This window comes from Lemur catta, chromosome 9 (assembly GCF_020740605.2).
Source record: "Lemur catta isolate mLemCat1 chromosome 9, mLemCat1.pri, whole genome shotgun sequence".
NCBI classification, from domain to species: domain Eukaryota; kingdom Metazoa; phylum Chordata; class Mammalia; order Primates; family Lemuridae; genus Lemur; species Lemur catta.
The window spans coordinates 27,633,722-27,651,851 of NC_059136.1; the positions used below are offsets into that span (position 1 = coordinate 27,633,722).

The following is an 18,130-nucleotide window of genomic DNA, read 5'->3' on the forward strand; positions in this document are numbered from 1 at the left end:
CATCGATTTATTGTTAGATCCCCAAGTCTAGCACGTGCCCACTGCATGGCAGGTGCTCAGGGAGGGAGAAGGGCGGGAGGGAAGTAGCAATATCACCAGCATGTCAGGCTTTGCAAAGCCAGGTGGCATTCTCGGCACCTGCAGATGTTAACCCATGCAAGCCTCCCAGTGACCTTATGAGGTGCATGTGACAGCTGGAAGACCTGCTAGGAGCAGAGGTGCTACATCACTTACCAGAGGCTGACAAGCTGGCACGTGTCTGGCAGGACCTGCAGCTGGTGGCCTGGCTGCAGAAATTGTGCCCTTCACCACCACACTCTGTCACATAATAGTCATCCCCACTCCTCCTGCAATGGGAAGTCAGAAGAGAAAATCCCAGATGATCCTGTTGCAGGAAGAAGAGACATCCACAACCGTGTTTCAGGCATGAAGGGACAGAAGGGGAGGGCACATTTATTCACATGGTCGTGTCTCAGTTATTTCGTGTCTCCCACGTGCCAGGTTCTGGGCTGGGTATAAGGATCCAGCCATAAATAGTATGTTCCTGTCCTCTTGCTATGTCCCGGTGAACATGGTCCATCTCATCCATTTCCTGGAGCAGAGAACAAGGAGGGGGTCCTGGGTGGGTGAAGGAGGTAGAGGAGGGGAGGAAATAAGGCTGGGATGGGGGGGGTTCCCGGTCAGTGGGAGGTGTCCTGAGGTCTCCAGTGTGTAGATCTCTGAGTCCTGGCTTCTGAGTGTCAGATTTATCAGATGTTGCCCTCAGGGAGTTTCCAGCCCAAAATCAGAGACAAGACCTGTTTCAAAAGGGTTTGGATGGCGCTTTTGCTGGGCTGAGTCCCTCCTTCCAAACAATCCATCGAGGAGGAAGTATCGACTGCACGTTAAAGATGAGGAAATCAGGGCTCACAGAGGTGGAGCGATTTGTCAAGGTCACAGAAATAGACTGCGGCCCCCCTGCCGCCTTGCAAGAGGAGTGGGGGAAGCAGCACCCTGGAGAGTGATCAGCCAGCAGTTGGAAGGCCCTGGCTCCACCCTGGTGTCACTCCCGAATGCCAGGCCTTCGGGCAGCCTCCCAGCGTCTGGCCTCAGCCACACTGTCTACAAGACGGGGTTTGGACTTGACTATCTGTGACTGTATGGCAGACAGAGACGGCCCCCGGTGGCCGTATCTTCTATCCAATAGAAAGACGGGCCCAGCCAGCATTGCACCTCTGGGTTTTTAATCAATTCTGTAATCTTAATGTTTTAGACGTAAAAGGATCCGTAGTGACCATCTTATCCAGCCCTTCAGTTTACAGATGACATTCAGAGAGGAAAAGTCACTAAATAGCCTTGTGTAAGCAACTTATCTCACCCCAGCCTTCCATTTCCCCAAGTGACAATGACAATATCTGCTACTACTGTTGCCACCACTACTGTCCATACTACTGTGGCCTCAGTCAATCCTGTCCCTTGGTAGCAGCCAGTGTCTCCTGAGTACTCACCAAGTGCCAGGCACTGTTTCACATGTGTTGTCCCATGTACCCCATCCTCACACCAGCCTGGCGAGGTACATGTTGTGTCACGGCTTCTATTTTGCAGAAGAGGAAACCAGGGCTACAAGAGGTCAAGTAGCTTACCCAAGGCCACATGGCTAGCAGTGGTTGCAATACTAGCCAGGGCAGCCTGGCTCCAGGGGCAGTGAGGGTCACCACTGATCGGATCACTGCCTATGGCCGGCCCCAGCCAGAAGATGCACACTCAAGTGCTACAGCTGTGCTAGGTGGTGCACCCTTGGTTTTGCTTTTGCGGTTGTTATTGCCTCCTTGGTTATGAGCTTTGCAATGAGTTGCCATCCTGTCCTTTGTCTGCTATCCCTTCTTCATGAAATGCCTCTCTGTTTTTCCCTCCCCACAGCCAAACTCGCGTACCTCCTGGCCCAGATGCCCCCGGCACACATGAAGTCATCTCAAGGCAGGCCTGGGCCCCCAGGTCCCCCTGGAAAAGACGGACTTCCCGGCCGGGCGGGCCCCGTGGGGGAGCCAGGCCGACCTGGGCAAGGGGGTCTGGAAGGACCCTCTGGACCTATAGGTCCCAAAGGTGAGTGAAGACACGGAGGAGATTGTTTCGTAGACTACAGGAGGCTGAGAAGGACCCCGGAGGTGAGGTGACACTGCAGCCAAGCATGCATTATTCATTCCATTCTCATTCCCTGCAGCTTGGTAACACCCTGAATTTTGGCATCATATAATTGTTTCATATGTATAAGAGGTTTTCATACTTGACATTTTTACAAAATTATGTTCTGCTGGGAAGATTGAATCCATTCCCTCCTACTTTCTTGTTCTCTCTCCATCTCTGCTGCTCAAGTTTCAGGGGGGTAGACCACATTGCCTCCTTCTTCTTCCCCTACCGAGTTTAGAACTAACTGAGGAATAAAACATGTAATCTCCAGGCAAACAGAGATGAAATGAAAGCTTTAAAATTGGGTAAAGTGGCTTTGAGCTGCAGCTAACAATGGTGGCTAACTGTCCAGCTCTAGGGTAGAGTGACTTATCTGGACATGGAGCTCTGGGGAGCAGTTAACTCAGCACACAGTGGCAGGTCAGAATGCCCGCTCTCCGTGGGACAGACAGACAGGACAGAAAGAAGGGAGGGCCCTGAGGTCAGACTCACCCACTGTGCAGTTCACTCCTTTCTGAGGAGGACAACACGGGGTGGAGGAAGAAGCATGCGATACAGTTTTAGCCACCGCTGGGGGCCTTCAAGTTCAGGAAATGGGTGTTCCCAACATCTTCCTCTTTTAATCTCCAATTTCCTTATTTATTCTTCATTTATTTATCCATTTCCTATAATATTTTTCCTATTTGAAAGGCTTTCTGTTAAATTTGTATATTCTAGTCCTACCCATATTAGTTCATAAAACAAACTGCGTGAAATAAATGCCAATACAAAAGCACACAGCATAGAGAACATCAGACTAGACTGTGGCAGGATACTGACCAAGTGTAACAGTAAGAATGTTGTAAGAATGAATAGTCTAAAGTCCCCATGAACTTGTAGAATTTCAATTCGGATTACAAAAGAAAATATAATATGTGGCATACAGAAAATATTCTGGAAATAAAATGGCCAAAAAAAAAGAGATTGATTTAAAAAACAACCTGTGAGAGACAGTTTAATCAAATCAGAACAATGTTAACTCAAATATGAGCTCATATATCATCCCAAGGAGAATGGGCCCCTTTCTCCTCTGCACACCTGTAGTGCTTTTTAACTCCTGTGACGGTCGTATCACATTCTGTCTCATGTTAGAATGTTCTTTGGGCCCTGTTTCATCTATCTTCTTAAAAGTCAAGCGTTTTGAGTGTAGAGCTGTGTCTTATCACTGTATATGCCCTTATCTCCTAGCATACTGAATTTGTTTATTTATTACCCAGTTCCTTCTTGATAAAGATTCAGGCAAAATGCTTTGAGACCACAGGAAGTGTAGACATGTATGAGCGGATGTATGTTGAGTTGTGTATATGCAGTATGCAGGAGACAGTGTGCAGGTATGTGCATTTGGTTGTCTGAGTGTGTATGTGTATATGAGTGTTTGTGTATATTTGTCAAGACGTGTGTGAAGGTGTATATGTGTGTATGGAATTGGGTAGATATGTGCTGGCCACATGTTTATGTGCAAATACCTGTATTTGAGCATGTGTTCAGGAGGGATTGTCCATTTATTTTGGTGATCACACGTGTGTATTTCTGAATGTGAGTGTGTGCTTGAGTGTGTGTAATGACAGTGTGCATGGGAATTGGGGGTACAGTGTGAGTGAGCGTGGGTGAGCCAGGACTTCCTGTCTCTGCCCTTCTCAAGGGTCTCCACCACAGAACGTGCATGTTTTTCTCACCAGGTGAACGAGGAGTCAAAGGTGACCCAGGTGCACCTGGAGTTGGCCTTCGAGGCGAGATAGGACCCCCTGGAATCCCAGGTATGAATAGTGTCTGGAGTCCCAGGGAGATGGAAACAGCAGCGCTCCTGCCTATGGCACAGAGTCAGGGATGGGTGAGGAGGAGGGGTTAGGTTCAACTGATGAGGAGACAGAGGTCACTTATTTGTTTTATTAAATATTTTCTAAAATGGAAGCTTCTTGACTTACTAGGAAAACTATAGTGTATCCCATGAATTCTTGATGTGTATCTTGTGAATTAAAATCCTACAAAACTGTTCTGGGGGGAAAAAACCTGACTGGGGCAAAAGAAGTCCGGGCAATGCTGGGGACCACGTCTCCCTTTCAGACCTTCCTAGCGCATGTTCATGCTGTTAGCACTAGTGTGATTGCCAGTGCTGAGGAACCTCACGTGAACAAATAACGTCTACTTTGTTTAACTTAGCATTTTCTAAACTCCCTTGAAGGAGGAGCCCTCTTCCTTTCACTATGCACTTGTTATAGCCCCTTAGCATTTCCCAGAATATACTTTGGGGAATGCTGGCCAGGTGGTAGGATGACCCCCCCCCAATTCAGCTGTCCTGGGCCTGAGGGGGTTCCTAAGAACATAACTGAAAAAACCTGGACAAGTTGGCCACCCCACCTGGTGGCTATATTGGAAGATCTCTAGAATGCAGGAATAATCACATTCCAAGAGAAGGTGCAGATGTAGTAGGTGGAAGAAATTCGACTGCATATTGACCAAACTCCTCCTCATTGAGGCTGCATTTTTTTTATTTAATTCTAATTTATATGTTTACCTGAGGTCATTTCTGAATATTGGGCTTATAGAGACTTTAAATTTTAGTATTTATACCTTCATGATTTTCCAAATTTCCTATAGTGGACATCTATTATTATTTTCATTGGAGAAGATAATTAGAAACATAGTGCAAATATTTATTTTTATAGCTTGCCTACTTTAAAGTAACTTATAATATTAAGAATATGTTTTTAAATAAGGCAATTTCAAATAAATAACAAAAGACAAAGGGAGAAACCATTTTGAAGGGGGAAATAATTGTACCAATGTGAATTTGAGATAATGACCACATTTCAGTGGTTCCCAGCCAAAGGAATGAATAACATTGCTGGTCCCAAAATTTGATCTAGGTAGGACTGCAGATTAACTAACCTAGATTAATTAATGCTATTACCAAAGCATAATAGAATTCAGGAAGTGTCTAAAGATCCTTTCAAGGGAAAAGTCTACTTTTTGTTTATTTTATAGGTGCCTTTCTAACAAAGTACTTACTAAAACTTAAGAAGGAATGTCACTACTAGGGTTAATCACAAAACCTAGCACTGACCTTCCAAGTTGCCAAAGATAGAAAGGGAGATAGCTGGATTATATATGATATTATGATGCAGTAAGTAGAGGCATAGAAGGTTATCTATAGGTAATATCTTCTGGATCTAGACTTCGAGTTACATCCTGGATGTTATCTTTGGCTATGATTTTGCAGAATAGGTTAATATAATCCAAGTTTGTGGCTCAAATGTAACATGTAGATAAAGCTGAGAAAATAGACTATTTGGGACAAGTTGGATATCAGACAATGGAATGTCATCAGATATCTCTAAGGACATGTGAATTGGGGCTGATGGTTAATGATCAGGACTTGGTGTCCTACTCTCAATGTAGACACATTTCCCAGAAGAACCACATAAGAACATAGAAGGCCTGGTTTCTCATCCAGCTCTTAAGCAGAGAACATTCCTGGTCTGGATTTAGTCTTGTTTATGTCTCTCCAGTGGTACCCAGATTACTGGACCAGGTCATTCAGTTAAGGCAACCCTTCTTCTGCACACTAAGGTGCCCTGCTTCCTGGTGTTCCTGTGCACCATCCTAATCAGACCGTGGGGCTGTTCTCTCTGAAGATGTTTCAAGTCCTGAGTTCATATTGAATGAAAGCTGTAAGGGCAGGGCCCATTTGCTTCCAGAAAAAACTTGAACCACCTTCTGTTTCTTTTGTCCTTTGGGCCAGGCCAACCCGGGGAACCTGGTTATGCTAAAGATGGACTCCCTGGGACCCCTGGCCCTCAAGGGGAGACAGGACCAGCTGGACATCCTGGCCCCCCAGGCCCACCTGGCCCCCCTGGCCAGTGCGACCCATCCCAGTGTGCCTACTTTGCCAGCCTCGCTGCCCGGCCGGGCAATGTGAAGGGCCCCTAGAAGATTCCAGAAAGCCAGACTGCGGTGGATTGCTGAAACTTGAACTCAGAGCCCGATGGGAAGCCAGAGGTCTTGAAACATTTCAGCCATGTGTCTCTTTTGCTTTTTTTCTTTTTGTTTTTCTTTTATTTTCTCAAGAGACCTCAAAATTATTAAATCCAACAGATGCTGCCGGTCGGTCGGATTATTATTAATATTATTATCGTTAATTATTATTATTTCATATGCCGATGCTTTGTGCGTTGTTTCCTGTTCCTCTAAAGTTGGGAAAACTTGATTTGTGGAGCAGGTGATTGTTTCCTCCTTCTTCTGTCAGCCCCCGTCTGAAATGTAACTGCTCATTTTAAGGAAACTCTTGGTGCTACAAAACTCTGACCGGATACTTGACAAATTTACCTCTTTCCTCAAAAGAAAACTTTAGAAAAATGAGCCAACGGGCTTTGATTCTCAGTTGTGACCAGAGATCGCCCAGGGAGAAATAATCCAAAAATCACCACCTCCCAGGAGACGGAAATGAAGCAGGAAGGGAAAGAATTTGCAGCCAGGAGGAAAGTTCCGGGCTCCTGATGGAAAGCGGAGAGCAGAGAATCGCCCCCAAGGAGCACGCAGCCTTCACAACGTTTCAAGCTTGCAGAAGCGAAATAATGGCTTTGTGGGATCCAGTGTCTGGGCCAAAGATGGGGAAACCTGAGCCAAAGAAGCAGCCAGAGTGTTAATTTGGCTTCTAAACAGTGGTAGGACTCCTCCATGTTCCTTTTGTTGGTTTCAGTCATGTCAATTATAAAATAAGAGGATCTGGTGACAACTCACTGTGTTTCCCGAATGGTGGGCAGTGGGCCAGAGCACTGACCAGCGGTGGGGGAATAGAGTATCCAGGGCTCTGTCTCTGCAATAAATCACTTTGGTTGTATGTGTGTGATGTGCCCTGCTCGAGCTGGTGCTCAATAAATCCGAGTTTCCTTCTCCTGATGATTCGTTTCTTATCTCCACATCCTCCAGAATGTGAACTCCTCCAGCACTGGGAGGAATGAGTCTTTTCCTTCCGGGAGCCCTAGCGCAGAGTCCATGTGTTCGGTCCATGTGCAGAATGAACACGGGTGTGCACGCGTGTGTGTGGCTGAGCTAGTCCAGGGTTAATCATTAGCATGCTCTTCATAGAAACAGCTTCAGATTTGACTTTATGGAAGGAGCCATTCAGGTGTGTGTGTGATCCTGCTTACCCGGGATCACAGTTAGGACAGGAGGGAAGCAGGTTGGAAAGTTGTTTTCAGTAGGACTTATCCTGCCAAAATGCATCTAGAGGCTGGTAATTCGCCAGTGGCCTAAAAGATGTACTCCGTCTGCATTTGTTCTTGACTAAACTGATGAACTGACTGACTGATTGATTCATCCACCCATTCACTTGTCCGTTCACCCACACTGTCTGCCACACAGACTAATGCAGCGTGTTTATCAAGCACCTCCTTTGTATCACCCTGTACTCAATGCTTCTAATTGATTTAGAACCCAGAAGTATAAACATCCAAAAAAGTTGGAAGGGAATTTCCATGGGTAGAGAAGTGTTATTGTAATGATTTAAAAGTAAGATCTGATACCTGTTTCTTTTGTTCAGTTAGCTGGTGCTGACTCTGGGGACAGGGCGGGTCAGGGGCCCAAAGGAAGCAGAACCTGTCAGGGCAGAATGAGACAACCTCCTTCTCACTGTCTTTCCCGTTTGAACATAGGGGTAGTATTGTAATACCCTTTTTCATTTGAAGAAACAGTCTCAGGGACCTCAGGAATGCTCTCATCCAATGACTTTAAAATTCTTTGACCAAGACGCACAGCCAGAGATACAGTTTCTTTGTGACTCAGCACGTGCATCCATACATATAAAGCAAGAGTTTTGTAATAAAAAATTTACCTGACCAGGCACAATGCCCTTAAACATTAACTCTTCTATCTCATTTTTAATGTTATTTTTTTAAATAGACTAATTGTTAGAGCGATTTTAGGTTCAGAGCAAAATTAAGAGGAAGGTACAGATTTCCCATATGCCCCTGTCCCCACATACATGAAGACTGTCCCACCTTCAAAATCCTATGCTAGCGGGGTGAAGTTGCTGCATTATTTGCATTACTGTTACTATCATTTGTGATAAAGCTACGTTGGCACATTGTTATTATGCAGTGTCCATGGTTTGCATTAGGGTTCACTCTTGGTGTTGTACATTCTATGGATTTAGACTAATATATCAGTCACAGCATGTATCCACCAGTATAGGACCGTACAGAGTAGTTTCATTGCCCTAGAAAAGCCCTGTTATCCCTCTCTTCCCCCTAACCTTGACAACCACTCTTCATGTTTTTTTTGTCTCCACAGTTTTGCCATGCCCAAAATGTCATCTAGTTGGAATTGTAGAGTCTATAGACTTTTCAGTTTGGCTTCTTTCACTTAGTATTGTGTATTTGAAATTCTTCTATATCTTTTCATGGTTTGATAGCTCATTTTCATTTAGCACTAAATAGTATTCCATTGTCTGGATGTTCCACAGTTTACTTATCCACTCACCTATAGAAGGACATCTTGGTTGCTTCCAAGGTTTGGCAATTATGAATAAAGCTGCTATCAACATCCGTGTGCAGGTTTTTGCGTGGGAATAATTTGTCAACTCCTTTGGGTAAATACCAAAGAGCATAATTGCTGGATCACATGGTAAGAGTACATTAAGTTTTGTACGTTTTGTGATTTTTGTTGCTGGTTTCAGGAGTCCTCTGTATGTTTTGGATAACAGTTCTTTATCAGAATCCTGGCAGTCATTGGGCCTGGGATTCCCAACTGCTGCTACAGGGCAAGGCATTCACCGTCCCTGCCAGGTGAGGCCAGGGACCATCAGGTGAGCTGAGCAGAGAACCAGACCACAAGCATCCCATTTAAAGGTTGGTCTTTTGTTCTGAGACTGAGGTATGGCTAATTTCTAGAGTTTAAAATGTCTCATACTATAAGAAATACTGATGAGAGAGACAGGGGGATAATATTTACTCATTTGTTTTTTACAGCCTTACTCAACAAAAGAATGATCTGGCTCAACTCTCTTCATATCAATTCCCAAGATTTTTCTGTGATTCAAAGTACAAGTTCAAAATCTCTACATCTGGGAATGCCTGGTGAAGTCCAAATCCTGATTTTTTTTTTTTAATCAAATGGGGCAAACAAGGCTCAGAAAGACATAGTGATTTTCCCAAGATCATAAACCATGGAGCCCAGTATTTGGGTATTAAGGGCTCATCCCACTTCTTTAGTGAGTTTCTGATATGCCTGATGATAACAATTTATAGCAAAACTTTATTTTTAACAATGTATATTCTAAGGAACTGCTCTAGAACCCCTGAATTGGGATCTCTGGGGGACAATGTTAAGTAATTTGTATTTTGAAGTCTCCCCGGGAGATTTTGGAAATCTTCTCCCTGCTTCTCTTGCTGCTCCCTCCCTGGATGAGTAGGCTGGAAGACTTCTGTGCCTCAGTTTCCCAGATGTTACTCTGGGAATAAATGAGATGTCACTCAACCCAAGCCCTGGGGCTCAAGGTATAGGTAAACCCAGAACTTGGCCAGACTCAGATGTCCCCACACTTTTAAGACCTGCAAAGATGAGATACTTCATCCTTACTGTTGTGAGACCTAGAAAGATATTGCCCTGTGTTGGGAAGAGACAGATAATGCCTACAAGTGGCCCAGAGCTGGGGTCATAGCTACAGTCTCCAGCATTTTCTGGACAACCATTCTTGCTTGCTTCCTGCCAACTGGAGGATCCATCTCTGCAAACCTCTGTTCTTTCCTTGGAGCACCTGGGGAAGGTGCAGAAAGAATTGATTTTGTGTCTCAGAAGAAGGGCCCGTGCCTGACATAGTAGATGCTTAGTAAATACACAGAAGATGCTCTGTAAGTGACAGCTGAGACCAGGGGCTTCCCAAAGGCTTCCAGGGTGTACTTTGGGATACCTGGGTCCACATGAGGCTTCTCCTGTATGGGGTAGGTAACACAAACTCATTCCTCTGCCAGCTGGAGGAAGAGGAAAGAGCAGAATCCTGCCATATTGACCTTGGATCAGGGATCACTCTGTCCTCTGCACAGGACACATTTGTGCTTTCTTGGTAAAGGCACATTGGGAGACCCTCTGATTATCATCTGACTTCTGTGGGCCAGGATTTGGAAGAACTTCCCCAGACAGAGGCCAGGCTGCAGAGCTGAGTGGCCACCATTCCTTTGTTAATTAGCCTCCCTCTGGTCCCTAAAGAGCTGCCTAGCTGAGTTGGCTTTAGAGTGGCCCCCCTACCACCCTTGCTGCCACAAGCAGTCCAGCTGTGCAACACAGGGGCCGTCAAAGGAATAACTGAGCAACCTCAGTTTCCTTCTCTGTGAAATGAAATTAACAACCTTTAATTCACAGCATTTTTGTGAGGATTAAATTTTTTAAAAGTAGGGCAAACCAAACCATCCTTTGTGTTTCATTTGTCATCTTTGAAGAGCAATTGAGTCAGCTTAGCTCATTTATTTACTTTAATTCAAGCAGAGAAGGTCTTCCTTTCAAGCCAGCGGTTGCCTTACTTATTTTTCACTGCATGTTCCTTAAGTGTTATCATTCATGTCTTGCAGCACGACTGTGAGGGGCTGGGCATAGATCTTTGTCCCTGCAGTAATTAGGAAACCGTGTCCAAGAGGTGAGGCAATTGGCCCAAAGTCACACACACAACTCAGGTCTCCCACCTCCTGGAGAATGTCCCCATCTCCCTGCACTGGGACTCATCACATGGAAGCATCCTCTGAGCCAGCAAAATGCAGCCTTGATTTGGGTCGTCTGTTTCCTGCCAGTGTGTCCTAATGAGTCCCTGGACGCTCCTGGCGAGGTGCAGAGGGCCAGACTCCAAACGTGTGTTTTTAAAAAAATGCTCTCGAGGTCAACGGAGATACTGTTTGTTAAACCGTTAAAAGGAAGGAGGGTGCATTTCTGGCTATATCTTTGATGTGGTTGGGAGGTGCTATTTTAGGGCAATCATTTTGTTTCTCTATATTCCCTTTTGTTACCAGTTGTGAACATTTGTCTTCAGGTTCCTTTTATGGTGCTATTTTGTGAAGCCAGGGTTATGAGTGTACTGCATGTGGTTGAAACAGTGGGCTATTCATGGAACTCGCCGGGAGGTTCATTTGGGAAGAGAGGAAATGTGGGGTAAGAGATGTATCCGTTCTCCAGACACTTGAGGCCTGAAAAGGCACATAAAACAAAGCAGCACCAGACACAGACCATTTCCAGACCAATTCCCCGTTTCTGCAACCACTCCTCCGAAGGCATTTGCAGTTATTGTCTTCTATAGCCCTGAGGTTTGGAAAAGAGGGAGTGCAATGAGGATGGCTAGCCTTGTTCTCAGGGAACTGCTTGGCAAGGAGGCCTCACCCCAGACAACTTGACCTTTGCATAATTAACCTGGAGCTTTTGTGTGTGGTAGAACAAGTTGTTGCTATGGAGACATTCATGAGGTTGTTTGGCCTGGCCTCACCTCGGTTCCCTTCTGGAACGTTCCATCCCCTGTAGTCAGAGAAGAATAGAAGTTGGCAGGAATGACTGAGCTGGCAGACAGTTGGAGCAGGTCTTATTCTTCAGTGGTCTGGAGTGGGTGGATACAATGGGCGAAGGGAAGTTCTTTTTTTTTTTTTTTTTTTTGAGACAGAGTCTCACTTTGTTGCCCGGGCTAGAGTGAGTGCTGTGGCATCAGCCTAGCTCACAGCAACCTCAGACTCCTGGGCTTAAGCGATCCTACTGCCTCAGCCTCCCGAGTAGCTGGGACTACAGGCATGAGCCACCATGCCCAGCTAATTTTTTTTTTTTTGTATATATATTTTTAGTTGGCCAGATAATTTCTTTCTATTTTTTTTTTTAGTAGAGACGGGGTCTCACTGTTGCTCAGGCTGGTCTTGAACTCCTGACCTCGAGCGATCCACCCGCCTCGGCCTCCCAGAGCTAGGATTACAGGCGTGAGCCACCGCGCCCGGCCGAAGGGAAGTTCTTTAACCTCGACAGACATGGCGCCAGGCCCTGCGGATACCGAAGTGAACAGGATGCAGTCCATGCTCGAGGAGCTCACAGTCTAGGGAGATTTAGTCTATAATTAAATCCCAAATAGCATTCCTGGCAACACACAGGAAGACAGACACAAGTAAAACAGAATCTTGCAATTTAATTTGATTAGAGCTATGAATGATAAAATCTATAGATATTATAGATGATGGTAAAAATAAAAATGATGTCACCTGCCAGTTACTGCGCCCACTGTGTAGCTGGAGGCTCACCACTTTAACTCACGACACCCCTGGGGGGAACAGGTATTTTTAGCCCCATTCCTATAAGTAAGGACAGAACAGCTAGAGGGGGAAGCATCCACAGGCCCCACAGCTGTGAGCAGTCAGATCCTGACTTAGAACGTGGAGTCTCTGGTCCGAGTTCTCCTGCCTGCCCGCCCCACGTGACTGCATGTAGGGCAAGGGTGCAGTGCGTTTGGAGCCTGTCTTCATTTTCACTTATTCGGCAAACATGGAGCACTTCCTCTCTGTGACACCCTACCCTGGGACCCTTTGGTTCTGTTTTTTAGAATCATGTTTTCAGGGAACAAGAGTTGCCTTAGTTTCATAGGAACCTGTTGAGACCAGTCGTTTTAGGACACTCGAGAGCTCTGCCGAAGGTGAAGCCTCCTCCTCCTCGGGATGGGTGGATGGGATCCCACAGGATCCGCACAACCTGGCCCCACTCCCTGCCTGCCTGCTGCCCTGGGGGGGTCTGGGGCCCACGAGGAGGAGTTTGGGCCCTGGGGGGTACATCCGAGAACACTGATCTGGATGCCGTCGGTGACACACGCAGAACTGTGGTGTTCCACTTGGAGAGGAGAATGCTGGGGCCTCGCAGCTGAGTTTAGACACCTGAAGGGAGATTTCAAGAAAGGAATGACCTTTCTTCTAACAGTAAAGTTAGAAGATGACAGCTCTCAGCGTGGCATCTAGGAAAGCATTGTATCAGAAAGGCCAAAGGCAGTGCGCGCAGCCATGGGGCATCTGGGCCCCACCAGGAGAGGTCTTCAAACAGAGAATGTTCCAGACGCTGCAGGGACTCAGGTCACACTGTTAAATGGGGTCAGGCTAGGGAAACTGCACCAGCTTTGGGGGATTCATGGTTTGAGGTTCAGGAACGGGCCTTTGTTCCTGGGAGGACAATGTGAACAGGATGCGGGGCTCCAGGAGGTTACCAAGAGCAACACTGGGAAGAAACAGGTCACAGGACTTGAGTTAAAAAGCAACTTTTAGGTTCCAGTCGGGGAGGAGCAGGGGTAGGGTGGGAGAGGAGAGAACTGACAATTATGAGTCACCTTCTAAAGGGCAGTGGGTAGCCCAGACATTGTGCAAACTGTTTCATGTGGCCCTCGGGGTCAGCATCGGAGGCAGGTATTGGTGCCATCTTCATTTGAGAGGGGAGGTACTGCAAGCTCAAAGCAGGGAACGACTTCCCTAAGGCACAGCGGCTGGTGAGCGGCAGAGATCACAGTGGAGCGTACATGCTCTCCCTCGTTCTCCTGGGCAGTGGGGGTGCTCAGGGCTCCCCTTGAAGGAGGTTCAAAGGCAGGCACCACTGGGATGCACATCAGCTGCCGCTGCCTGAGAGATATAGGGAAGACGGGTGGACCGAGGCACAGTCCTTTCCAAGCTCCGAGGGGATTTGGATCAATTGCCGTACCCACTAGAATTGAGGTGAGGGGTGGGACAACAGGCTGGGCTGTCATTATCCCAGGGCCTGGGTGGGGTGGAGCCCCCTGGGTATTGCCAAGATTGACACTGTCCTGGTGACAGCCAGGAGCAGCCAGGACTGAGTAGGCAGTCAGAGAAGAGGAGCCAGAGCCTGGGGCTGTCCCCAGTGCCAGTCTGCTGGGACCCCTGAGTAGACACGGGTTCTTGAGAGGAATTAAAGGAGACAACAGAGAAATGAATCCCAAGTCTAGGAATGCCTAAGCCTCAGGGTGGCTCAGAGACCATTCATTCTACAGTTGAACCAACCAAGGTTCAGAAAGGTGAAGTGACTTGCCCAAGGTCAAACAACCAGAAAGTGGCCTCAGACTCCAGATTTCTACCATATCCAAGAATCACCTTGCCCATTTTTCTTAATTCAACAACCTGATTTTGACCTTCATGATATTTGGCTTCCTCATAAGTAATATCTATGAACTCACAGTTTAATATGTTAATATATTTTTCTATCACGCCTTAAAATTCAAATGTGATTACAATGAAAAATCACATTCACCCGTGTCCACCCGTGGGCTGTGAACACCCTCAGGAAGACATCACTGGGAAGAGCGTGTGTGTGTGTGTGTGTGTGTGTGTGTGTGTGTGTGTGTGTGTGTGTTGGGGGGACAGACAGACAGAACCAGTCTCCCGTCACTTCCCGCCGGGGGAGTCACTTGGCTTCTCTGCCTGTCATTGAGGAGAGGATGATCAGGACCCCCAAGGGTTTTAGTCAGCTTTATGGAAGATACTATAAAGAACATACTTTTATGTTAATAAGAGAGGACCAATCAGGGGCTGTGCTGAGCCATATTAGTGCCCGAGGCAAAGGGAGAAATTGGCAACACTGATTCTTTATTTAAAATTTGATGTTTTGTTCATTATGGATTATTTTGCACTGATGCTCATTTTTAAAATACATTGCATTGAAATATTATTCATCTTGATTACTGAGATTTATAGAACCCCCTATAATTCTGCCCCAAGGTGAGCACCTCACCTGCCTCTCCCCTAATCCCTGCCCTGTTGAGGTGGGCTGGTGAAGGGACAGGAGCAACCCATTTTGGCAAGAAAACCGGGCTGTCCTGTCCCCAGGTCTGGGCTAGGTTAACTCTGAGACAGCATCAGGCAACACACAAGTTTCCTTCACCAGCAGACCAGACTACCTGGGCCCAGAAGCCAGGGAAATCAGACGAATATGAGAGGGCCGAGGGGTAGTCTCTTCCCACCTCATCACAGCACAGACACGGAGCAGAGGCCCAGAGAAGGGAAGGGCTGTCTGAGATGACAGATTTCAGAGTCGTGATGGATGGGAAACCTAATTGAATCAGTTGGGGACACATCAGAAGTGAGGGTGTAGAGACATTAATGCAGAGAGCCCCTGTAAGGCATTTTGCTGGGAAGAAGAGCAGAGAGGGATTCATATCTATATATCTATGTGAATATATCTATATCTATACAAACATGTATATTTAAATCTAGGATCTAGGAGCACAGATTCACTTCCTTCATCTTTACCACTCTTTCTTTTGGCCTCTTCCCCAAGGTGTGGCACGTGTTCCTCCAATATTGCTCTTACTATCTTTGTAGGACCTGTCACTCATTAGCCTTGGTTCATACACCAAGGCAACGTGAAGAAGGTGGGTGCACAGAGTTTAGGTCTCTTGCAAAGCGTGGCAGCGAGGGGCTTTTGAAAGGTAGATGGAGCCTGATGATGGAGCACTGGATGTGAGACTAATGTGAGGCTTTTATTCTGTAGGGGGTAAGTAGCCAGTAAAAGCTTTTTAAGCAAGCAGGTAATGCGATTTGGTCTGTGTTTTAGAAAAACAGCTACATGTTAGGTAATCGAGCTAAAGACTGAACAAGGGGAAGTAAGACTAAGAAATATTTGAATAATTGAGAGAGATGAACATGTGGAACACAAGCAGGGCAGCAGAGCATTCCAAAAACAACCAGGAGGCTGAGAGGAGGGGAAAGGACCAGAAGCCAACTGGGAGGAAAAAAGAGCCTGGGATGGGAAATTCATTAGGATTGTCTGAAGAGCAGGGAGCTGGAGAGGAAGAGGAAGCAAGTCCTGATCATGAAAACCCAGAGAAAGCAGCCACCTTTCCCACTGGAAGAACAAGCCCTACGGGCATGACACTAGCCCTGTTAGTCAAGGACTTCTTACCCTCTTCTTTCATCAGTGTGACTTTTTGGCTCCTGCCCTCTCAAGTACTGAATAACCACAATTCCACAGTCGAGAGAGATCTGTAAGAAGATAAATAGCATAATTACCTATGTGTCAATCCACATGACGTTATTGCACGGTGCAAACATTAACTTGAGCTGCTGCTGCTAAAACAAGATTAAAATCTAATCAGGATGTTCAAGAACTACTTGTCCTACCTCCAATTTGTGGTATGAATCATGGTTAATATTTCTTTTTTCTCCCCAATTGCTCATTATAACCTGTGCCGTTCACTTCAGAAATGCAATTATCTGCTACACTAGCCCCTATCGTAAGGACCAAGTGATATTTCACTTTTGTGTGAGTGGAGGGGTTAAGTGTCTTTTTATAGCTCCTTTTGAGAAACTTGACCTGGAGTTGTCCTTGGTCCCGTCCAGGGACGTTTTCTCGTGCAGAGTGAACAAGAAGAAAACAGTCAAGGAAAATCCCTGTGCATCCTGTCCATCCAGAGCTATTGGTTCAGAAACAGCAGTAGGACATCTGCACCAGGGCCAGGGTCGGGAAAGAAGCTCAAAGAGGACAGGCATCTAGGACACCAGAGTCCTGCAGAGCATCCTACCAAAGATGCCCCCGTCTGAGAGGAAAGGGCCACTGGTCAGTCCAGAGTCCAGGGCCAGCAGGAAGGATGGAAGCTGTGACAAGGCTGAGGTGAGCAGTCTCTCACCTCAAATCTTGACTGAGTTCCTACTCTTCATAAGGCCTTATGTGTTGCAGATTTCAGGATACACGGGAAATTGACAGTTCCTGCCCCGATGGAGTTCCCCTTCCATAGACTAGAAAAGCCTGGGACAAGTGGGAAGCCTGGGAAGATAAGTGTGTTGAGCATTAGAAACTTGTTCAGAAGTAATTCTCATATAGCCCAACTGCTTTTGACACCTCTCTAAAGATTCTAGGACCCCTTTTGCCTGGCTTTGCTTTTGGGTAATATAGGAGCATTCCAGATATATGACTCCACCCTTCACCATGTAAAACATCCCCACCATCCTCAACTCAGCCCTTCTCACAGGCATGGACTTCCCTGTGCAAACTGAGACAACACTCCTACTTGTGCTGCAGGTGCCCACCTCTCTCAGCCCTCAAAGTTGCTACTTCTGAAAGCAATTTGCATTTCTACTTTGTCCAGAAACTTTCTTTAAAGTTTCATAAGTAAGGTCATGAACATTATTTCTCAAGTTCTAGCTAGTTTCTTCCCTCAAATGCTATGTGGTACGTGACACTTGTTCCATTCTGTTGGTCTATCTATCCATTTATCCAACCATCCATACATCCACCCACCCACCCATCCATCCATCTATCCATATATCAGTCATCCATCTTACCATCCATTCATCTTCCCTTTCTTCCTCCCTTCCTTCCTTCTTTCCTTTCTTCCTTCCTTCCTCCCTTCCTCCCTCCCTTCCTTCCTCCCTCCCTACCTTCCTCCCTCCCTCCTTCCTTCCTTCCATCTGTCAATCTATCTACAAGATGTTTCCACATTTTATATCTCACTAGATCAGTATAACAACCTCCCTAGCAGGGCAAGGAAGGACAAATGCAATTACGCTCATACCATGAAGGAAGCTGGTATTTCCAGGCTATTTCTTTGGAGAGTCATTACTAAGAGAACCAATTGCAGAGAGACTAAGACAGAGGCTGGGAGAATATTTAAGGGGTTGTTTCAATAATCAAAGCTTAATGAGGAAGGTAAATTGGGCCTTCATGAAGGGGCAGATGGCACCTGGTGAAAGTAGACAGATGAGATATTTAGGAGACACAAAGTCCTGGCCTTGTGGTGGATCAAAACCTTGAGGGCTGTGGCTGCTGGGGCAGGGGGACAGACACAATGACAAGGGAGGTAGCAAGGACAGGACTTGGTGGCCAAGTCTTATTTCCCCAGAGCCCACGTCCTGCCTGAACCTGCACTATTTCACTCGGCACTGACCCTCACCACGTGGCCCCCAGGCCCGTGGGATCTGAGGGATCTGGC

General features: G+C 46.4%; 1 protein-coding gene across 1 annotated transcript in view; it reads left to right on the forward strand.

The window, feature by feature from the left end:
- Positions 1 to 7,099, forward strand: part of COL22A1 (collagen type XXII alpha 1 chain) — a 253,599-nt gene extending 246,500 nt beyond the window's left edge. The window contains exons 62-64 of the mRNA XM_045561068.1: positions 1,900 to 2,082; positions 3,885 to 3,962; positions 5,948 to 7,099. Of these exons, the coding sequence (XP_045417024.1) occupies positions 1,900 to 2,082; positions 3,885 to 3,962; positions 5,948 to 6,135 (449 nt within the window). The 3' untranslated portion in view covers positions 6,136 to 7,099. The remainder of the gene's footprint in view (positions 1 to 1,899; positions 2,083 to 3,884; positions 3,963 to 5,947) is intronic.
- Positions 7,100 to 18,130: the final 11,031 nt, after the last annotated feature.